General features: G+C 40.5%; 1 protein-coding gene across 1 annotated transcript; it reads right to left on the bottom strand.

Moving 5' to 3' along the window:
• Positions 1–714: 714 nt before the first annotated feature.
• On the bottom strand, positions 715–23,050 carry LOC133367471 (vomeronasal type-2 receptor 26-like). The gene is made up of 7 exons (XM_061591574.1): positions 22,926–23,050; positions 22,163–22,454; positions 20,721–21,540; positions 7,597–7,718; positions 4,422–4,646; positions 3,104–3,230; positions 715–1,625 (listed from the first exon to the last, which is right to left on the bottom strand). Exons 1-7 carry the CDS (start codon positions 23,048–23,050, stop codon positions 715–717), a joined length of 2,622 nt encoding a protein of 873 aa, XP_061447558.1.
• Positions 23,051–24,581: the final 1,531 nt, after the last annotated feature.

Consider the following 24,581-nt stretch of genomic DNA (forward strand, 5'->3'; position numbering starts at 1 on the left):
ATGCATCACACTTAGACTCAAGGGGGAACACATACTACTGAACCACCCCAATTTGCTTTATTATTCAGCCCACCCAAACAGCCAGTGCACACTCCTATCATATATAGTATTTACTCAGTGACTTCAGTACCTCCATTTAAAATTTACACTATGGAGGAGGAGAACCAGGAGGTATGATAAATGGGAATCAGACCATAGTCTCTCAATAGCATCCACAACATCTGGTATGTTCAAGACAGATCCCTCCAAACTGAAAAATTGCAGTGTTCAGAAAATATTTCCTCTGATGCTTAGAAATATTATATTATATATTATATCATTATATTATATCCCACCTTTTCTCCAAGGAGTTCACAGCTGGATACACAGTTCTCCCCCTCCCCATTTAATCTCCACAGCAACCCTGTGAGATAGATCAGACTGAGAGGCAGTGATTAGCCTAAGGTAACCCAGTGAGCTTCACAGATGACTGGGGATTCAAACCCTGTTCTCTCATGTCCTACTCCAACACTCTAATCTCTACACTTCACAGAGTGTCTTCTGTTTTATAACCTGATTTATTATTATTATTATTATTTTCAATAAAAAGTGGTATACAAATACAGCAAATAAGTACATCTTACTGTACTTCCCATTGACTTGATAACAGAATGGATAGAAGTCTTACACTTCTGTTATACCCAGTAGGAAAATAATTTTAAACCTTCTGAAGAGTTAAATAGCACTCTTCTTTTTCCTTACTAGTTGCTCTCTGGTGTTGAGCTGAGGCCGTAGTAGAATAATGTACAATTTGGGGAGAAAGATGAAGCTCAACAATCCAGCACTTGAGGCCAAAATGTAGAAGACAAACACAGCCAAAGTGCTTTTCACCCTGGTGCCCAGGGAAGTTGAGAGAAAGGACAACCAAAGACTGCAAATCATCAGCATGCTTAGTGTGATCTGCTTGGCTTCATTGTAACTATCAGGCAAATTCCTGGCAAAGAAAGCCACAGTGAAGCTGATGATGGCCAGAGCCCCAAAGTAGCCCAGCAGATAATACATCATTACGTTTGATTTGGCTTTGCAATATGCAAAGATCTGACCTATCTGGGAGTGTTTGTCAAACTCTACAGAGAGGGGAGAGATTGCCTGCTTCAAGACACAGAAGCCAGTTTGGATGAGAGTACAGAGAATGATGACTGATACTGCCAGTCTTTTCCCTACCATTTTTCTCATCCTGTTTCCTGGTTTGCTAGAGATGAATGCCACAATCACAGTGATGGTTTTGCTCCAAATACAAGTAACAGCAAGGGAGAAGACAATGCTAAACACAACTTGCTGCAGAACACAGATCACCTTACTAGGACAGCCAATGTATAGAAAGGAGCTCAGAAAGCAAAACAACAGTGAAGTAAGCAGGGTACAGGTGATGCTCCAATTGTTGGCTTTGACAATGGGAGTGTTGCGGTGCTGGATAAAGCTCCACATCACCACAAGTGTAATCAGAGACAAGAAAAGAGCAGCTGATGTGACAATGATTCCCAAAGGCTCTTCATAGGACAGATAGGTTATAACCTTTGGGATGCACTGATCCCGATTTTTGTTTGGATACTGATCTTCCGGACATTTCTCACAGTGATCAGCATCTGAAAAGAAGACACAAATCTCAGTATTTGAAAAATATGCAAAGGTTCTTCTTATATACAGTAGATGGGGTCCAACTGTCTTCATTGCAGAGACCACTAAAGACATGAAGCTTACAGAACAAACGATTGCTGCTGTTGATGAATATTTACAGGAATATATCCTGAATAATTTTTTTTTCATTTATTTTTTGGACAATTGTTTGAGACCATATATGTCCAATGATTTCATATAACTTATAAGGATATGCAGACCTACATGATTCATTGAAAAGGAGTTGCAGACAAAAGATCAATAGCTGTATCAGACCTGCTAAAGGTGTTATCTTATACATTCTCACACTGATCATACACTGTTCCAGGATGACAGTTGACCCGTGAGGCTGGATGCTTTTTTGGAACGGGAAGGAGATATATTCTTCTGGGAAGAGGACAATTTAAAGGCTGCACACATTAAAAGTGTTTGTGATTGCTTACCCCCAGTGGAGCATCACCATTAATAAATCCACTCATATTTATGAGACACTTACAAAACTTCCCCCACCCGTCTTTAATGTCTTCATAGATTCTGTGGCTTCATATTAGATTTCAAGTGTAGTACCAATGAATCAGAGAGCCAGTGTGGTGTAGTGGTTAAGGTGTTGGACCTTGGAGACCAGGGTTCAAATCCCCACACAGCCATGAAGCTCACTGGATGACCTTGGGCCAGTCACTGCCTCTCAGCCTCAGAGGAAGGCAATGGTAACCCCCCTCTGAATACTGCTTACTATGAAAACCCTATTCATAGAGTCGTCATAAGTTGGAATTGACTTGAAGGCAGTCCATTTCCATTTCACCAATGCATTAACATCCCCCTTGCTTCTGTATTTGATGAATTGATCTCTTTCCATGGCACATTTGTAGCTTGTATCTGTACACCACCACTAACAGCTACCTGATGCACATCAACCCATATGCAGAATGATTACACCATAGCACAAAAATTAATCTTGATGTATCAGAACAATCAGATCAATTTCTGATTTTCAGAATAATTTAATCAGTGCACATGAGTGCAGTGAACATACACCAGTTCTGAAATATACAGTATAAGATAACTGCATGAACACTGAAATCTTGTATAGATTAACTAAAGGCATGGAAGAAATTTGTATAGAATAAAACAAATGTGAAATACAACAAAATATTGCAAAGAGGACTATTTATGATTCTACCCTCACCTTTCCCTTCCCATTCCCATTCCTCCAGATTTTCCATTTCCTTCTTCCCCCATCAGTCAACATTAAAAAACAAAACAAAACCTTGGATTCTTCCAAACCGGTGATATCTCCCTCTTGTGCATGTGTGATTCTATTTTGGTTACATAAACAGTGGCATTCTCCCTGAAGATTTGAAATGATGGAATTATGTAGAAAATCTCAACAATAAGAGGTTTTCCCCCCAAATCTCCTTAGCATTTCCCTCTACTATCTTTTACTTACCTATTTGAACTGATATCATCATTTCAGGGCACAGAGCACAACTATAGCAGCAAACTTGTTTCCCCTGAAGAAGAATCTTGCGGTATCCAGGATGGCAGCTCTCGGTGCAAGTGGAATGAGGCATTGTCTACCAATATTCAAAAGGAAAGGCACTTATGATGGACATATGCTAAATATGCAATGAAGCACAATAATCAACTAAGGACAAATCCCATGCTTAGATTGTGTATTCACGTCAATGAACCCTATCTTTCCCTCTTTTACCACTTCTGAGAAACTACAGGTGAAATTTGGGCAATCCCCTGAGGCACAATATCAAAGGGATTTTCAGGGAAGCTCAGAGACTAAAAAAATGTCAGGGGAGGAAGCTTTATTACAACTTTCCCCAACCTGGTGCTCTCCAGATGTTTTGGATTGTAATTCACATCAGTCCCAGGTACGACGACCAATGGTCAGAAATTTCAGTAGTAGTAGTAGTAGTAGTAGTAGTAGTAGTAATAGTAGTAGTAGTAGTAGTAGTAGTAGTAGTAGTACTTCTTCTACTACTACTACTACATTTATAGCCCACATTTCTTCCAAGGAGCTCAAGGTGGCATACAAACTTGGTTTTCCACTTCCTGATTTTATTCCCACAATAACCCTGTGAAGTAGGTTAGGCTGAGAGACAGTGACTGGCCCAAGATTACCCAGTGAGCTTTATGGTTGAGTGGGGATTTGAACTCTGGTCTCCCAGATTCCAGTCGAACACTCACACCATTGCACCATACTGGTGAGTTGTAGCAGTATACACATCTGAAGAGCACAAGGTTGAGGAAGGCTGCCGTACCATTAGGGATGGATGAATCTGTCTGTTATGGTTTATCATGGTTTATCATTTTTTCAGTCTTAAGTTTATTTCTCCAAATTTCTACATCAGTTTGTGAATATATGGCTATATTCACAGGAGCTTATGAACAGCACTGACACAAATGTAGCATTATTTATACCAGTGTGTCTTACTCCTGTGATGTTCACACCTGTTTTGTCAGGGCCACTATGGAATCATGAGTGGCTGTGATGACTCACTCTTTAACTGGAGTCTATACACTAGAACTAGTCCGTGCAGATGTTTCAGACTATCTAACAACAGCAGGAATAAATATTGCTTCTCTGTTCTCATTTCTACTTGTAGAGTGCTCTGAATTCAAATCATCCATCCTAGCTATGTCTCAGTTAGGCGTACTCAGTGGTATAAATGATGCAATAATGGGCAATAAAATACCTCATCTGGAACGTGAATTCAGAGGCTAGAGTTCAATAAACCAGTTAGCATTCTCACCTGGTTGAAGCTGGGATTCCACAATATAGCATCCTCATTTATGGTGAAAACTTTGCCTTCAGGAGTTTGCATGTCTATCTTTCCAACCTGGATTCTACGGAAGGATTGATTTGGATATGTAACCCAATTTATGATATCGTAATGAGATGCCAACTCCATATTATGAAAAAATATTTCTTCCCCTGCACTATTGTTAAATCGGATGTTGTTCAGAAATGAGTGAAGCTAGATTGAAAAGAAGCAATTAAGTCATACGAATGGTGGGGAAAATGATTAATAATACAATTCCTCCAAAATTTGCTGAGCTACCCTTGTGACACATGATACCTACTATTAAAATGCACCATAGAAATATGTGCTTCTGTTTGATGAATACAGGATGGTTATAAGTAAATCATGTGGATCTTCTACAACTCCTCCAAAGAGCACACACGGTCTACTTCAGGTTCATATATGGGGAAAATGAGGAGAGAGACAGAGAGACAGAGGAGAGAGAACCTGATACCAAAAATGATTATTATCATGCTCTTCTCCCATTCCATATTTTGGAACATTAATGCCTGCTAAAGAATTCTCACCAAATAGCACACTATAAGGGCCAAACTACAAGTGATATTAAACACATGATTTAATGCTGTATGGATCATTCCTATTAATGCACCACCCATCAAACTTTTCTCATAGTTTCACTAAAGTACTTCCTTATTGAATCAGAGATGGCCAACTAGCAACACACAAGCCACTAGGACCCCTCACACAAGACAATTTTAACTGACACTCCCTAAACTTTTCTTTGGGCTCCACTATTTATAGACTAGAATGGCCCAGATAATTTAGATATTCAGGTCACTGACTGGATTATCCTCAGCTTTCTTCTAAGTAGGATTTCTTGATCTAACTTTGTTTTATGCCAAAAATGTATGGAAAATTAAAAAAAAAAGCTATTGCAACTTGTTGGATCACACTTTGTATATGTAAGAGAAATAAGACAGCAAAACCCATTCCTTGGCTTGGATGAGACTAACATCCTCCCGATTGCAAAACTGCCTCTGTTAGCAGCCGTACATCATGGTTATCATACTTTTTAAAATAAATAAATCTACATAATATTTTTGCTTGTTCTCTCTACTCAACTCCTTTTCATTTATCTTGCATCTGTTATCTGGTAAGCCCATAGGCAGGGGCTGTGTTTTATGAGTTATACAGCTCCTACAAAATATTGCTGTTTTGATTCACAACAGGCTGTGAATAAAGGAAAGGATGAGGAATCTGTAACACTCCAGATTTTGTTTGGCTCCTGCATCCACCATCTCTAACTTTTATGATGCTGGCTTGGGATGTTGGTAACTGGCATCCAGCAACATCCAGAGGCCCACAGATTCCCATCTCCATACTAAGGGAAGATTCTACCTGCCATGGCTGAACATTCATGAGACTCCAGGTACCTCCATCTACCAAAACTTTCTGCTTGGATCTTGATGAATACATGGCATGCAGAGCATGGGCAACGGCATAGACTGCATTATAGATATTATAGCTCTGGCCAGACATTCCCATTTCAAACCACAATCCAGGGAGACTTTCCAGCTTTTCATTCCCATAGCAGTTTTCTATTTCTGTAGTGTGAAGATAATGATTGGGGAATGAGCACTTGAATACAAGCTGCCAGAAGTCATGTAGGGAATGAAGTATGTGACTGTAAGGATTTATTGTCTGAAGGAAGTCTTGAAATCCAGGCACCACATTTGTGTGAAGTGTGAAGGACAGGGTACCATTTAAGGTTTTCAGGGGGACTGTTTTACCAATATCCATAGTTTCAATGTCCCACTGTGCTGTTCTGATCCAAACCTTTTCTGTGGGGTACTTTTTATTTAATTCATTATATCTTAAAGTCCTCTGGAAAACGTTAAGAAAGTGATTATTGCCGTAGACAAGAATCACATTGGCTTCAGTGGAAAGGAGAGTAGTATATATCTGGGCTAGTTTGTTTAAAAAGTTATAATTATTCTTCAATGGAAAAATCACAGTTGGCATCATTTCCAGAAATGCAATACAAATATTATTGTGGGTGAGCATAGGCAGATGGTTCGACAGAACACTTTCTCCATCATAATCCTCGGAAACCAGGAGACCAATCCACGTCCATTTGAAATGCTTAAGCAGGCGAACAATTCCAAAATACTGACAATTTTCATTTGGCTCCATTGGAAAGAAGAAAGGGAATTGTGTTTTGTCACTGAGCCTTGGGTCAAAGAATGCATAACCAAGCTAACAGAAGGAATACAGAGAGAACTGTGAAACAGACTTTTCTACAAGTAAAACAGGCCACTTTCACTGAATATTGATCAAGATTAAGATATGTATCCAACAACAATTATTGTGGATTACTGAAATATATGCTCAGTGTTTTCTATTGAGATGTGACATTAAAAAAAAACAGGACAGGAAACAAATTCCTGGTGATTTGGAGCACTGTGGTGATGCATTCTAAAAGGCGTAATGAAGCCCAGACAGATAATGGATGAGAAGCGAAAGTGATTTGACTCTCAGTTTTAGCCTGGCAAAATACAAGTACTAAGGCTGCAATCCAATACACACTTATCTAGGGGTTAGTCCCATTGAACCCAATGGAGCTTACTTCTAAATAGACATGACTGAAGCCTAACGTATGAAATCTGGTCATTTTAGCACAACAGGCTTGTGACTCTCCTGCATCTGCTAATTTTCATCAATATACCCTTCTCCTTCACCCCCATGTGCTGCAGTTCCCCTCACCATTCAGAAGGATCCCATGACCCTCAGGTCAGGAGCCTGTCACAGGGACTGTCAGGGAGGTGGGAGAGGGAAAGTTAAATTCTATCCACTCTGTCAGCCTGGTATATCTCTGGATCCAAGTCACATTGTTTGAGGGGGAAACAGTTGTGAACATAGGTTGCATATCTCTTGGGGAAGGCCCATAGCTCAGTGCTACAGCATCTGCTGCGCTTGCAGAAGGTCCCTCGTTCAGTCCCTGGTGTCTCCAGGTACAGTTTAGAAAAGCTCTTGCCTGAAATCCTGGAGAGCCACTTCCAGTGTACAGAATACTGAGCTAGATGATCTAAGGTTCTGACTCCCTATAAAGCAGCCCTTCCTCCCTTTCCTCCTACGTGCCTCTTTTTTTTTTTCATCAACATACCTGTGGAACTTTGAACACATTGAGGATATTGGCCATCTGGATGGAATGTTGGGAAGTGAGCCCACCAATGACGGCTAATGGCTTCTCCCTGTCACAGTTGTAATTGGGGGAATTCCACTGTCCTGGGAAGAGAATGTCCAAAATGTTCCAGTAGGTTTTGCTTGCCCTGGAAACATTGTTATAGATCCTGAATCCTAGTGTAGTGTTTGGTAAAAGTATAGCATTCTTGTTGATCTCATGAATGGCAAAAACAAAGGCTAGGGCATGCTGGAAGCTCTTAAGAAGTGGACTGAAATGAGATTTTGAAACAAACAAACAAGGCCAAAAAGCAGGAAATGATTACCAGCACAAGAGATAATGGTGTTTTGTCTCTTTGAAGGAGGATTTGAAATAACAGAAAGCCACACACAAGAAGCTGAAGAAAAGTTCTTCAGAACAATCCGCATTCACAAAACACGACAGAGAATTTACCACCTTACCAGAGTGATGTCATCTCCAAGTCCTGCTGTGCATTAACACAGGACCTGCACCAATTTCTCCACTGTTGAGAAGAGATCAGTGATGCAGGCATTTCTGAAATATTAGTAAGAGTTGACTCTAGTGTGTCATATATGTGATTACACAGCCCAATATAACCTGTTCTGATAAATTAAGAATTACTTACAAAGTATTTCCAGAGGAAGGTGGAGTCTCTGGAATGCTGAGTAAAGGCTGTTCAACATATCTCAAGGATAAAAGCTGGCCCAAAATAATTTTCTCTGGGGGGTTACATGAGTAATTTTGATCCGTTTGTTGCCAGGCACAGAAAGAGTAGTTTGAAGTCTTGCTGAAAGTCTGAGGCAGTACCAAAAGCAGAAAGAGAAACAAAACTGTTTGCAGACCTCGAGACCAGCTCCATCTACACACCTGTACTGTCATCAGCACACAGGTCAATGGCACCACCACCTGCATTAGTCTTAATGTAAACCATAGGTAAGCATCTATAGAACCCATAAGAATTAAGTCAGTGTCATCAGTGCACTGGTTTACAGCCTGGGGATTTTCATTTAAGGCATGACCTACAAGAGCTCAAAGTATCAGGACTAGGAGACATAACAATATTTTGCTATGAGTCTTCACAGAAAAAAAGTATCACATCACTTGGATTTGGCTGTTTGTGTGTTGCCTCTGTTTAGTCACTGTGGGGCTTCCACAAGATGCTGAGCAAAATCATCATCATTTTGATAATTATAATGCAGATGACCAGTTTTCCCAAACATCTAAGTTACATCCAGCCAAAGAAAACATATTTGTGTGACAACTAGGGTTGTCAGGTTCATGGCCTGAGACTGATCCTGTGTCTTTAGGAGAAGAGACAATTCAACCAAGTGCAGGTTTTCTTGAAACACTGTAATAGGAAAAACCACAAGGTGGAATTCTCCCTTCCCCCTGCACAACTTTTAAAGATACAGAAGACCTCTTGGTTGCCAGGTCTGGCCTCCAAGAGATCTGCTGTACAGTAGGGCCCCACTCATACGGCAGGTTACGTTCCGGACCCCCGCCGTAAAGCAAAAACCACTGAAAAGTGGAACTCATTGAATAGAATGTTGTGCGATGCCCGAAAACCGCCGTAAAAGTGGAGCAAGCGCCGTATGAGTGGGGCTTTAGTCTAATTGCGTCTAATTGAGACCGCCGCATTAGCGAAGCGCCGTAAAGTGAAGCGCCGTAAAGTGGGGTCTTTAAAAGTTGGGCAGGGGGAAGGGAGAATTCCACCTTGTAGTTTTTCTCATTACAGTGTTGCAGGAACACCTGCACTTGGCTGACTTTCTCTTCTCCTAAAGATACAGGATCAGGATCAGGCCAGGAACCCGGCAACCCTAGTGACAACTCCTTTTTCCAATGTCTGCTCCCTTTAAAGTAACTATTCTGTGATTTTACCACACCGACTAATGGGCCTCATGTCCTGAATCATTAACTGCTTGGAGACCTGAAGAGACCACAGTGTGAAAAGGGGCAGGATAGAATGAGGAAATACCCTATCTTTCCCTAAATGTTCATTTAACTTACTAATGTGTCATACATACATGAGTTAGGATGAATACAGACAACTGACCATCCAAACAATATACATGGAAAGCTTTGCTCATTCCTTAAATGTGTGTTAAAGAGCAACATTACAAATAACTGGCTGCTTTTGCTTTATTCTGTATCTGTTGTAGTAGTTTCACCCCATAATTATTGGTGTTTTGTTGCTATGAACATCTGTCACACCATGCACTAGTAGGGTTGCCAGGTTCAAGGCCTGAGACTGATCCTGTATCTTTGGGAGAAGAGAAAGTCAGCCAAGTGCAGGTGTTCTTGGAACTCTGTAATGGGAAAAACCACAAAGTGGAATTCTCCCTTCCCCCTGCCTGCACAGCTTTCAAAGATACAGAAGACCTCTTGGTTGCCAGGCCCGGCTTCCAAGAGGTCTTCTGTATCTTTAAAACAATTCAGAAACTTAAACTGATCCAAAGTGCTGCAGCCAGATTACTTGCTGGGTTCCTTTTAGAATTCAAATAAGCCCTGTTCGAAAACAGTTGCAATGGTTACCAGTTTGTTTCCAGGCCCAATTTAAGGTGCTTACATTATTGTTTAAAGCCTTAAATGACTTAGGCCCCAAATATCTGAGAGACTGTCTCCTTCCCTATTGCCTCTCTCTGGTGTTAAAATCAGCAGAGGTGGCTTTCTTGGTAGTTCCAGCACCGTCAGAAGTTTTTTTTGGGGTGGCCCAGGATACTGCATTCTCTGAGCAGCCCCTAAATTGCAGAATTCTCTCCCAATAGAGGTGTGTCTGGCAACTTCACTGTACAGGTTTTGGTGAATGCTAAAGAGGCACCTCTTTTGGTAGTTGAGGTGTATGTTTTTAGGACCCATCCTATTCATGTGAATATAATGTGTTGTAATTGTGTTTTAATTTAATTTCTCTAACCGACCCTGGGATCTACTGCTAAAGGGCAAGTGGCGGCGGTGGTGATGATGATAATGCATTACCTTTATTAAGCCAACTAAAACTCAAGAATCCATATTTGTTTCATTTGGGGGGGGCAGGAGAAGTTGTCTCTTGGTTTTTCTTACCTTAAAATAACATCGACATTAGCTGAGTGTTGTGTTTTCTTGTATACATTTTTAATTTTAAAAAATCATTAGGCATCGGGTAACTTCACATTTCAAGGCCTATAAAGAATGTTGCCTGTGGAGTTCTGAAAACCTCTGAGGAATTGTTGTTATTGTTGTTGTTTAAACAGAGCAATGTAGGATATATATATATTTTAAAAAATATTCAATGAAGCTTTTAACTTTTTTTAAAAAATCCTCTTTTGCTACACTTTAACAATAAATAGAATAAAAATCCAGAGCTCTTCAGTGCCCTGCAGGAAACATTTTAGCTGTGGTCTGACACACACAGATATAAATTGTAGAAGTTACATAATTTCACTGTGTGGCCCAAGTATTTCTATTTGACATGGGAACAATTAAAGAGAAATAAGACAATAGTCAAGAAATCAGAAGAAGGCTAGGACTGGGGAGGGCAACTATGAGAGAACTAGAAAAGGTCCTCAAATGCAAAGATGTATCACTGAACACCAAAGTCAGGAACATTCAGACCATAGTATTCCCGATTTCTATGTATGGATGTGAAAGTTGGACAGTGAAAAAAGCGGATAAGAGAAAAATCAGTGTGGTGTAGTGGTTAAGGTGTTGGACTATGACCTGGGAGACCAGGGTTTGAATCTCCATATAGCCATCAAGCTCACTGGGTGACCTTGGGCCAGTCACTGCCTCTCAGCCTCAGAGGAAGGCAATGGTAACCACCTCTGAATACCATTTACCATGAAAACCCTATTCATAGGGTCGCCATAAGTTGGAATCAACTTGACTGCAGTACATTTACATTACATTTGAAATGTGGTGTTGGAGGAGAGCTTTGTGCATACCATGGACTGCGAAAAAGACCAATAATTGGGTGTTAGAACAAATTAAACCAGAACTGTCACTGGAAGCTAAAATGATGAAACTGAGATTATCATACTTTGGACACATAATGAGAAGACCTAATTCACTAGAAAAGACAATAATGCTGGGAAAAACAGAAGGGAGTAGAAAAAGAGGAAGGCCAAATAACAGATGGCTTGATTCCATAAAGGAAGCCACAGACCTGAACTTACATGGTTCATGACAGATGCTCTTGGAGGTCACTGATTCATAGGATCGCCATAAGTCGTAATCAACTTGAAGGCACATAACAACAAAAGACAGATGGACATCAAACCAGGTTCTTTTTTTAAAAAATCCCATCACCTGGAATTTTGAGTACAGATCCCAGCATACCACAGAATAACAATCCTTTGATGATTGGATACACTACATCAAACATGCTTGTTGGACAATAATCTGAGTTTATTACTGTGAACTGTTTTAGAAAACCAGCTATAATAATTCCATCCTGATGTGTCCAAATAAGGAAGAGCAACCAGTGCCTTGGAGTAAACTCAAAGCCCCTATCCAACATATTGTCTTCAGAGATTTGCTGTGTTCCTTACTCTTTCATTTGGAGTGCCAGGACTTCATTAACTAATTAACTGATGTCCCCCTCCCCATTTTATCCTTACAAGAACCCTGTGAGGAAGGTTAGGCTGAGAGACAGTGGTTGGTCCAAGGTCACTCAGTGAGCTTAATTGCAGAGTGGGGATTTGAACGCTGGCCTCCCAGCTCATAAACCAATACTCTGACCATGGCATCACATTGGGGCCACATTCACAACAGACATTTATTACACTATTATTCCACTTTAAATACTCATGGCTTCCCCCAAAGAATCCTGGGAAGTGTGGTTTGTGAAGAGTGCTGAGAGTTGTTAGGAGTCTCCTATTTTCCTCAGAGAGCTACAATTCCCTGAGTGGTTTAACAGTCAATCCCTCTTCCCAGGGGACTCTGAGAATTTGTAGCTCTGTGAGGAGATTAGGAGTCTCCTAACAACTCTCAGCACCCTTCACAAACTACACTTCCCTGGATTCTTTGGGGGAAGTCATGACTGTTTAAAGTGGAATAATAGTGGAATAAATGTACAGTGTGAATGCATCTCTGGGCTTTCCTCCCTATACACCCTTTAACTGCTATAGCTTATGCCTATTGTCACCTGCTGTTCTACCTTTCCTTTTCTGGATGTTGTTTCTTCTGGCTTACCACTGGATTGTTTTACTCAAATGGAAAATCCCTGCTGGTGCCCATACAGGTTCCTGTAATATCTCAGATGATGTGTCAATGGTAGCTAAGGTGAGTTTGCTGTGGCTGGTCTTCCCTGCTTCATCCTGCCTCCCCCTTTATATGTCAGCCTGCTTCTACTACCACACAATGAAACTTCTAGCCTGATTATGTTTACAACTAGCTGAGACAATCAGTCCAGCACATGGATGATAGCACCAGCTGCAGCTGATTCCTTATAGCAGTATGCAAACACTGTAAATAAGGGCACCGTTGCATCCTTCCCACTGACTTGGGAACAGAATGAATGGAAGGCTTACACCACACTCATACACAATAAAAAATAAGTCAAACACTGAAGACCTTCTGATACTTTAAATGCTACACTTCCTTTTCCTTAGTAGCTGTTCTCTGGTATTCAGCTGAGGCTGTAGTATAATAATGTACAATTTGGGGAGAAAGATGAAGCCCAACAATCCAGCACTAGAGGCCAAGATGGAGAAGACCAACACAACCATCAAGTTTTTCCCCTCAGTGCTGAAGTATGTTGGGATAAAGGACAACCAAAGACTGCAGAACAGTAACATGCTGAAGGTGATCTGCTTGGCTTCATTGAAACTATCAGGCAACTTTCTGGCGAAGAAGGCCACAACGAGGCTGATGAGGGCCAGAAGTCCCTTATAGCTCAATGCAGTGAATGCCAACATGCCTGTCTGCTTTTTGCAATGTGCTATGATCTGACTCAACTGGGTGCGCGTGTCAAAATTTAAGGAAGGAGGAGAGGTTGCCAGCCATACAGAACATATGATTTGAATAAGAGAACAGAGAATGATAATTAATATTGCCAACCTATTCCCTACCCATTTCTTCATCCTGCTTCCTGGCTTAATGACCGTGAAGGCCAGAACCACAGTGATGGTTTTAGCCAACACACAAGAAACAGTGATGGAGAAGATCACGTCAAAAATGGATTGCCGCAGAAGGCAGGTCACCTTCCTAGGCTGTCCAATGAATAAGAAGGAGCAGAGGGGAAAAAGCAGTAGAGAAGGAAGCATGATACATGTGATGGTCCAGTTGTTGGCTTTGACAATGGGAGTGTTGCGGTGCTGAATAAAGCTCCAAATCACCACAAGTGTAATCAGAGACAAGAAAAGTGTGGAGGACGTGAAAATGATTCCCAACGGTTCTTCATAGGATAGGTAAGTTATAACTTTAGGGGTGCACTGATCCTGTTTTTTGTTTGGATGCTGGTCTTCTGGGCACTCCTGGCAATGATTGGCATCTGAAAAGAACACACAACCCAAAATACAGAATTGAAAAATGATGTTGGGTGAACTAGGCCACATTTTTATGTAACTTTCAACACAGATCTGAAGCAGGAGGAACCCAGACACCTATGCAATATCTCTTGAGGCTGGGATAGCTTTGGTACTTTCTCCTTGCCCATGTGTTTATGGAAAAGCCTATGTCTGTTCAAGTGTAAGTAGTGTATCCCCCACGTCTGCTCAGCTGGCCACATCTCAGTAGCGGTAGGTCCTCTTGATTCACTGTCCCCCATCCAACTTCCAAGACTTTGGGTGAGTGCTCTGGAGAGCCTCAGATGGCTCTTTCCCTGCCTCAGGGTTCCACAGATCATTCGGATAAGTCTAGGACAGCCTTTCCCAACTAGTGGGCCACCAGATGTTGCTGGACCACAACTCCCATCAGCCTCAGCCAGCATTGTCAATGGTCAGGAAAGATGGGAATTGTGGTCCAACAACATCTGGTGGCCCACTAGTTGGGAAAGGCTGGTCTAGGACAACCCTTTCACCATAAAGGTGTCTTAAGTTGCTCTTCAAAGATAGAATCACTGACGTAATACTCCACATAACTGTCAAAGCTATTTATCCTAGGTGCCACTCCTTCCAATTATCTCACTACGACACAGGAGCAGTGTAGAGTAGGTGAAAAAGCCAACCAGGCTGAAGGGTAAACATTCCTACTCATTCTCCATTTCAAACTGGAAGACAGAAGAAGCAGAATACAAGGGAACAAATGGGACCTGCAACAAAAAGTTGCAGAACAGAGTGTGCCCTGCCCAGTATTCCAGCTATTCCATTCTATTCCATTCCTTCAACTGGTTTTCTGGTTTTCCCCTCCTCACATGTCAGCATTCTGAGGCCACCAGTGATCAGTTCTCACCTGGGGCTTTCTCCTGGGTTTCCCCCAGGGATGTTTTTGTAGCACTGCAATCCCTAGACTAACTCTGAGTCTGTTTATACCTCTTGTATGTATGTGGTGCTGTTTTGGCTACATAAACAATTGCTATTCTCCCCTGAAGAATGGAAATAAAAGGAATCAACCCTAATGTATTTAAGATAAACAATAGCAGTAGTAGTAGAAGAACAGATCCAGTTTTAAGCCAACTATATTTGGCTTTTGTTCTTTAATGATCTATAATTCTCATTTTTAGAAGAGCTTAAAATTATCTTGTTCTATCAAGGTCCCCTTAGTATTTCCCTCTGCTGTATTTTCCTTACCCATGTGGACTGATATCATCCTTTCAGGACACAGAGCACAACTGTAACAGCAAACTTGTTCCCCCTGATGAAGAATCTTGTGGTATCCAGGTTGGCAGCTTACAGCACAAGTGGAAAGAGGCGGTGTCTACCAATATCCAAAAGAATGGCATTTATGATTGAAATGTATGTTTTTTCTGCTTAATATTTATTTTATTTTATTTATTTAAAATATTTCTATCCTGCCCTTCTACCCTATAATAGGGCACTCAGAGCGGCTTACAAAAATAAAATCAAACATGTACATAATAAAATTGTAAACATTAAAATCACAACAACATTGAAATAAATTAAAATACATAAAATACAATTAAAATACATAATATGACATGATACTGCACAATAATCAACTACGGACAAATGACTTGCTCAAACTGAGTATTCACAGCAATGATCCCCGTCATTTCCTCTTTTTTGGGATTCCCACTGAGCCAGAATGAGGAATTTTGCAGACAGCAAAACGTCAGAGCATGAAAGGCCTGTAATATATATTTGCTATAACCTGTGGAAAGGTGCACCAGTTTTGGTGTGGGGTGTGTATGGTAGTGAGTCAAGCCTTTGACAGAAAAACTGTCCTGCACCCAGCATTGGTGCTTTGCTCCATTTTTGGAGACAAATGTGACATCTCTAGTGGCCATAGGCACTTAATGGTCACATTTCTTGTTGCCGTGTGCCATGAAATCACCAAGAATTGGAAGGGGGCAGAACATTTTTCTTTTAAAGAACTGATATGCCAGAATATGGCAATTGGCTTTAGATGAGAAGTTAACCCAAGAATGTAGACAAGTGTAAGGGGAGCTCAATATTGATAAATTTATAGCTATATGGTTCACCTTTTTCTCATTTGTTATGGGGCGGGGAGAATTAAGACTGCCTTCAGCCTCCTATTTGTTTTGGTTCAATGTGTCTCCTAATACTCTGAGCTGGGCCTCAGTTTCGTAGATACATGAACAACATAATCTCTTTCGAATCTATATTCATGCTCTGTTCAGAGTGATGTACTGCGTCTTGTTTATTGTTTTGTTTTTGAAAATAATACAAAATAAACAAAAAGAGAGTAAGAGAGAGCTTCTTGTGAGAAAAGGGCAAAATACAGATTCTGGAAATTATGAAACTGAGCATGTCTGCGAATATTAATATTATTGTCGATTAGTGTAATATTATTTGTTCCAATGTTTTATTTCTGTAATGTTCACCCTTTTTGGACTCATCAGGATGCTCTGCTGAGTTACATAAGAACATAAGAAGAACCTGCTGGATCAGGCCAGTGGCCCATCTAGTCCAGCATCCTGATCACACAGTGGCCAACCAGGTGCCTGGGGGAAGCCCGCAAATAGGACCCGAGTGCAAGAACACTCTCCCCTCCTGAGGCTTCCGGCAACTGGTTTTCAGAAGCATGCTGCCTCTGGCTAGGGTGGCAGAGCACAGCCATCATGGCTAGTAGCCACTGATAGCCCTGTCCTCCATGAATTTGTCTAATCTTCTTTTAAAGCCGTCCAAGCTGGTGGCCATTACTGCATCTTGTGGGAGCAAATTCCATAGTTTAACTTGCTTGGGGAAGGGCTGTAGCTCAGTGGTAGAGCATCTGCCTTGCTTGCAGAAGGTCCAAGGTTCAATCCCTGGTACCCAGGTAAGTCTGGGAGAGACTCCTGCCTGAAACTTGGAAAGCCATTGCCAGTCAGTGTAGATAATACTGAGCTGGGTGAACCAATGGTCTGATTCAGCCTAAGGCAGTTTCTTATGTTCTTATGCTGCTGTCCTCATTTCCACATGAAAAGTGCAAGTAATCCATGCTACTATATCTTGCTCGTTCCTAGCTAGGTATAATCAGTAGTGTATTTGCTGCAAGAAATAATGGACAATAAAAGATCTGACCTATTAAATCAGTTGTATGGATTCCAATAGATATGGATAGAATTTTACAGTTCAATAAAGATATCACCCTACTTACTTGCTTGAAGCTGGGATTCCACACTATGACATACTCATTAATGCTGAACTCTTTGCCTTCAGGAACTCGGGTGTCCATCTTTCCAACCTGGATTCTATTGAAGGATTGATTTGGATATGTGACCCAGTTTATGATATCATAATGAGCTCCCAACTCCCTATTATTATGAAAAAATATTTCTTCCCCTGCATTATTGTTAAATTGGGTGTGGTTCAGAAAGGAGTGAAGCTAGATTGAAGAGGAAAAACAATTACACAAGTCATGTGAATAGTGGAAATTGTTAATCTGGTCAGTATTAGGCCTGTCTATGGTCTAATTATGGCAGGCAGGTTAAAAGTGGATGCACAGACTAGAGCCACACTGAAGCCACGATGAACCAAGACGGATGACACTTTTGTGCTCTGTGTGTCATTTTTGGTTGGAAAAATGCGTGGATGTCTGCAAAGCATTGTCACCTTCTGCTGCCGTATTGAAAAGGCTTCTGATGCTGGCACAGAGCTGCCTGATAGACACAACAATATCTAAGTGTGTACCACGAGAACACTATGCAAAAGGACTTGGAAAATCACTCATGCAGGAATCTCAGTTGCTACTCTTTGTTCGCCTCACAGATGGATTATGTTGATTCATAGTCTGTGCATGGACTACATATTATGGGGGCAAACCCATAATTATTAAAATTAATGTAACTGTATTAGATAATTTCAGCTTCCTGAACCAGTTTGCTGGTCAGTATAAAAGATGTATTCAGAGCTTGGTGAGTTAGAATTTCTTCTGGGAGAGGGCCTTTGCATTACTTTTTCTTCTTTTCTTGCTACTTTCTGTTCTGCCCTGCTTTTGCATGCCTTGCCCAAGCTGCAGGCTTCATGCCTACCCACTCATAGGATCTATGTCTTTCTTTAATCTAATATTCTAGGAAACGTAGAGCTAAAATACACAAGTAGTGGGGCTGGGTTAGGAGGCAAATATATAATTTATCTTTTTATCATTTTAATTAATTAGCTTATGCAAATATATACTGTATCACATTGCTTTAAGATATTTTCCAAGTTACTTTTAGTTGCTGTAATGTCAAAGAATTGTCTTTGTTTTATTCTCTGTCAGTCCCATTCAGCTTTGTACATTAATAAACTGGTAATGTTCATTTCAGTTTTACTTGTGTTTGTAGTCACTGATTGTGTTTCCCTCCCTGTTCCATTGGGTTGCTACTGTGCAAACAGAACCAGGACTGAAGGATCCAGTGAAGGCTGATGCATAGACCAGAATTTGGCATGTTGTGCATGAGCCCTGATTGGATCCAAAAGTGTAAATTGTAACAAATTAACAGAAATGGCAAATAGTGGAACACTCTTCAGGTGTTCCACCAGATGTATTCTCCATCACATAAAAGGGGATTTGGGGTTCCATTCATTATCCCTGGCCCCTTCATTGCATCCCCAACAGATGCACCTTGCTATTCTCCATATGTTGTGGCTGAAACTCTCAAGCAAGGAGCCTGCTCTACTTGTATAGGATCCCCCCATACAATTTAGAATCCTGTGCAACCAAAGAGAAATAAAGCAGGCATTCTGTAGATCTTCAAACCAAATATATGAATATAATGGAGTGGGTGGGGTCAATGAGTGCATTCTCCATCTCCTCCCTTTACTGACAGAAATTGTACAGGTGGAGGACCAAAAGTATAGGGATATTATCTCTCTAAACTTTTCTGAGTCAGCTTTGTGTCACGATATACTGTATCATATATACCTATCCCAGTCTGCATCTGTGTCAGAATTGTTTAATATGTTTTTGAATAATGTTTTAACCCTTTTTAAGGTTGTTTTTTAAAATGGTTTTAATGCTGTTTTGTTTTAATGTATTTTAAGATCTGTTTTTATGATGTTTTAAAGTGTTTTGATGCTTTGTTTGCCGCCCTGGGCTCCTGCTGGGAGGAAGGGCAGGATACAAATTAAATAAGTAAATAATGAATAAATAAAATTTCCTACTGAAGGGTACGCAGAAATATGTGCTGCTGCTTCTGAATAAATGATAGATATAACTAAACTATTGCCATCTTCCATAGCTCCAAAAAAGAAATATGGTCCACTTCAAGTTCATATATGTGTAAAATCAGGGGAAAATCTGATACCAGCTGGGGGAAATGATAATAGTTGTTGTTGTTGATAAATTTATATCCCACCCTTCCTCCAAGAAGGAGCCCAGGGCAGCAAGCAAAAACACTAAAAGCACTCTAAAACATCTTTAAAAACAAAAGACTTTAAAACATATTACAATAAAACATTCCTCCGCATTTTGCACTAACTGCAGCTTCTGGACCAACCTCAAGGGCAGTCCCACATAGAATGCATTATAGTAATCCAGCCTGGATTACCATATGACACACACAATTATGATATCCCTCCCTGACTTCTAATTTTGGAATACTGATGTTCTTCAAAGGACCGTTGCTAAAGAAAAAAGAAAAAAAGACAATATAAGGTCCAAACTTCAACTGACTTAACATGTGGTTCAATTTTGTATGCATGATTAGGGATACTAGCGAAGTTTAGGGATGAGTACCAATAGACCTGTAGGCAAATTACACCTCCTTTTAAATATGTTCCCATAGTTCTACTAAAAACATAACTATATGAAAATGATTCCGTATTGAATCAGAGATGGCCAACGAGCAAACCACAAGCCAACAGAACCATTCACACATGACAATTTTATCTGACACTTTCTAAACTTTTATTTGGACTTCAGTATTCAGTAGACTAGAATGGCCCAGATAATTTAAGCATTCGGGTCAGTGACTGGATTATCTCCAGCTTTCTTCTAGGTGGGAATTATTGCTTTCAATTTATTTGATAACAAATTTACAGAAAATTATGTTTAAAACCCTGCTTAAACTAGTTGGTTCATATTCTGTATACACAGTGGGAAAGAAGAATAAGAGAGCAAGGCCCAACCTTTGGCTTGGATGAGACTAATATTCTTCTTGTTCCAGAACTATCTCTGTTAACAGCCATTCCACATAATCAGCATAAAAAATTGTTAATAAATAACTCTGTGTAAGAATTTGTTTGTTTTCTTGGATCAACTCCTTTTTTGTGTGTGTGTGCAGTACTGTGTAAGCCTGTGGGCAAGGTCTGTTTTGTTTCTCTTAGTTGCACAGCACTTATAAAATAATGTTTTGTTTCACCTAAGTTGTGACGCAGGCAGGGATGGGAAACTTGTGGGCTCCAGACATTGTTGGACTCTAGTTCTCAAAACCCTTGCTATTGCCATGCTGGTTGGGGATGTTGGTAACTGGTATCCACAATCATCCAGAGGCCCACAGATTCCCATCTCCATACTAAGGGAAGATTCTACCTGCCATGGCTGAACATTCATAAGACTCCAGGTACCTCCATCTACCAATACTTTCTGCTTGGATCTCGATGAATACATGGCATGCAGAGCATGGGCAACAGCATAAACCGCGTTATAGATATTATAGCTCTGGCCAGACATTCCCATTTCAAACCACAATCCAGGGAGGCTTTCCAGCTTTTCCTCCCCAGTGCAGTATTCTAAGTCTGTGCTGTAGAGAGAATGACTGGGGAATGAACAATTGAATACAAGCTGCCAGAACTCATGGAGGAAATATAATGTGTGCCTGTGAGGATTTATGGTCTGAAGGAAGTCTTGAAATCCAGGCACCACACTTGCATGAAGTCTGAAGGACAGGCTGCCATTCAAGGTTAGTGGGACTGTTTTCTTAATATCCATAGTATTCAAGTCCCACTGTGCTGTTCTGATCCACACCTTTTCTGTGGGGTACTTTTTATTTAATTCATTATATCCTAGAGCTCTCTGGAAAATCTTGAAAAAGTGACTATTTCCATAGAGAAGAATCACATTGGCTTTGGTGAAAAGGACAGTAGTATATATCCGGGCTAGTTTGTAAGAAAAATCATCTCTATCCTTCAGCGGAAAAACCACTGTTGGCATCATTTCCATAAATGCAATGCAAATGTTATTGTGGGTGAGCATAGGCAGGTAGTTCCACAGAACACTTTGTCCATAATCATCATCTGGCACCAGGAGGCCAATCCACGTCCATCTGAAATACTTAAGCAGGTGAACAGTTCCAATATACTGAGAATTTTCATTTGGCACCATCTGATAGAAGAAAGGAAATTGTGCTTTGTCACTCGGCCTTGGGTCAAAGAATCCATAGCCAAGCTAATAGGAGAAATATTATTTTTTAGTTGAAAACTTCCTTTTCTGCTGTACAATAAAAATATTTCCCCTAAATATTGATGAAGATTAAATACTGATCTTCCAACAAATAACATGAATGTTAGAAGGGCAGTTTAGATGTCTCTTGTTAATCAGGCTTTTGAGCAATCCTAGAGATTTTGGTTGCACTGTTTATCGCTCCTTTATATTTTACTGTTTTTTAGTGTTCACTGCTGTCATTTCCTTATGGAGGAAGTGCAGGATATTAATGATTTAATTTTTTTTTTAAAAATGATCTAATTACACTCAAAGTTTTGTGATGCTTTAATTATGAAAGCTATTTCTAGTTAATTTTTGACAATCCATCCTTCTCCCTCAGGCCACAGTCCATCCCATTCAGGGTGGTCCCCTGACCATCAGTAAAGTTTCAGGAGTTCTAAGCCAATCAGAGAGGAGGAGTTGGAAACAATTGTCCACACTTTCCCTCCAGAGTATCTATGGAACCAAGCCACAATTGCTAAGGAGGAAACATATAGGAATATACACCTTAGAGGAAGGCAGACTCCACTCAGTGGTTGCACCTGTCTGTCTGTCTTCCTATCTATCTGTCTTGCTATCAACATACTTGTGGAACTTTGAACACATTTAGAATATTTGCCATCTGGATGGAATTCTGGGAGGTGAGCCCACCAATAATGGCTAATGGCTTCTTTTCCCTGTCACAGTTGTAATTGGGAGGATTCCTCTGGCCTGTGAAGAGGATGTCCAGAATGTTCCAGTAGGTTTTGCTTGCACTGAAAATGTTGTCATAGATCCTGGATCCCAGTGTAGTGTTTGGTAAGAGTACAGCATTCTCATTGATCTCATGAACAGCAAAAACAAAGGCTAGGACATACTGGAAGTTTTTAAGAAGTGGTCTGAAATGAGATTTTGAAACAAAAGAACAAGGCCAAAAAGCAGGAGAAAATAATTATCAAAGAGATGATGGCTGAGTTTTGTCTCTTTAAAGGAACACAAAAGAAGGTGGGGAAATAGTTTTTAAGAATGATCAATAGTCATAAAATGACAGAATAAGTTGGCAGAGGATTTGCCATCTAGCCAAAGGGATGTAAACTTCTGGTTCTGCCTTTCATTAATTCAGGGCATTCCTCAGTTGTCCCACTACCAGAGCTTGGAAAAGTTACTTTTTTGAACTACAACTCCCATCAGCCCTAGGCAACATGGCCACTGGATTAGGCTGATGGGAGCTGTAGTTCAAAAAAGTAACTTTTCCAAGCTCTGCCTACTACTAGATTCAGTGATGCAAGCAATTCTGAAATATTGGTGAAAACTATTTAGTAACATAAATTTGATCATAGAGCCCAATACAACATTTAAAAACTACTTACAAATTGTTTCTGGAATAAGCCAGACTCTCTGTAAAGTTGAGTGAAGGCTGTTCAACATATCTAAGGGAGAAAAAATGGCCCAGGACAATTTCATCTGGGGGGTAATATGAGTTATTTCGATCCATTTCCTGCCAGCTGCACAAAGAAGTATTGGTGAAAGTCTGAGGCATCATCAGAAGCAGAAATAGAAATAAAACTTGTTGCAGACCTCGAGACCAGCTCCACTTGCACACCTGCATTGTCATCAGGACATAGGCCAGCATCACCACCAGCTGAATTAGTCCTAACATATGTAACCAGCCTCAGAAATCATTAGAATTAATTAAATCTCATCAATCCACCAGCTCCAAACCTGGAGATGTTAATCTAATGGACAGCTCAGGGTGTCAGAACTGGGAGATGAAACAATGTTTTAATGCATATATTTATAGAAAGAGTAGCATGTGACTTGGATTGGGCTATCTGTGTTATGAATTTTGCAAGTGGCCTCTGTTTAGTCACTCTGGGGCTTCCTCAAGATGCTGAATGAAATCACCATAATTTCAGTAATTGAAAGGAAGACAACTTCTAAGTTTCTCTCCGTCCAAAGACAACATGTTTGTGTGACAAACCCTTTGCCATCATCTGCTCCTCTTTCAGGCATTGAAGGGCTTCGAGTCACTACACTATGATTATGACATACTGAATTTTGGACTTCTCCTGCAGAATCAATAACTACACTCCAAGAAACATCAGGGGAGGAGGTCAGGATTATATGAGGAAAGAGATTCCCTTTCCCCAAATGTGCACTTTCCTCGCTGATGCACCCCAAAATGCAGGACTTGGAAGGAATACAAACAACTGTCAATCCAGATAGTAAATTTGGGGAAGTTTGTCCAGTTCTTAATAAAGTGCTAAAGGTCAACAACACAAACAAATTAAAAAAGCCACTGGCTTTCTTTGTTTTCTCTGTAGTAGTTGTAGCTCCACTCCTTAATTACTGACTGATGAAGACCTATCCCTCCATGTGCAGTGTGTTGTCACTAATTCCTGGCTATTTGTTTAGGGAAGTTTATTGTTAATATGTTCACAGAGTTTGGATGTGAGTTGATAAACTGGAGCTCAACCCATATAAGACAGAGACACTGCTAGTGGGTGATTCCTCTGTCCAGAGGAGTGAAATGTATCCTGTTCTGGATGGGGTTACACTCCCTTTGAAGGAGCAGTTGTGCAACTTGAGGATACTCTTTAATCCAACAATGGATGTATGTGGCCTCAGTAGCACAGTGTGAATTTACTGGCTTTGGCTGGTATCCCAATTATGAAACTATTGTTTCAGAGAAAGCCTGAATATATGTCATCAGTTCTGGCTGCACTGGTTGTTGCTTTGTTTCTGGGCTGAATTCAAGGTTTTTATATTTAGAGCCTTATACATATTGGAACCCTTATATCTAAAGTATCACATTTCCCCATATAAACCTGCCTGGACTCTGAGATCACAGTCCGAGACCCTTTTCTGTGTGCCACCTCTGAGGGAGGTCCTGAGGGAGGTTATGAGTTAATGGTCCTTCTTTGAAAGAACCCCATCCCCCATATATCCCCAGGGAGGCCTGCCTGGTACCAACCTTGTCATTCTTTCAGCATGAGGCAAATACACTTCCCCCACATGCATTTGGA

Source organism: Rhineura floridana, chromosome 11 (assembly GCF_030035675.1).
Source record: "Rhineura floridana isolate rRhiFlo1 chromosome 11, rRhiFlo1.hap2, whole genome shotgun sequence".
Taxonomy (NCBI): domain Eukaryota; kingdom Metazoa; phylum Chordata; class Lepidosauria; order Squamata; family Rhineuridae; genus Rhineura; species Rhineura floridana.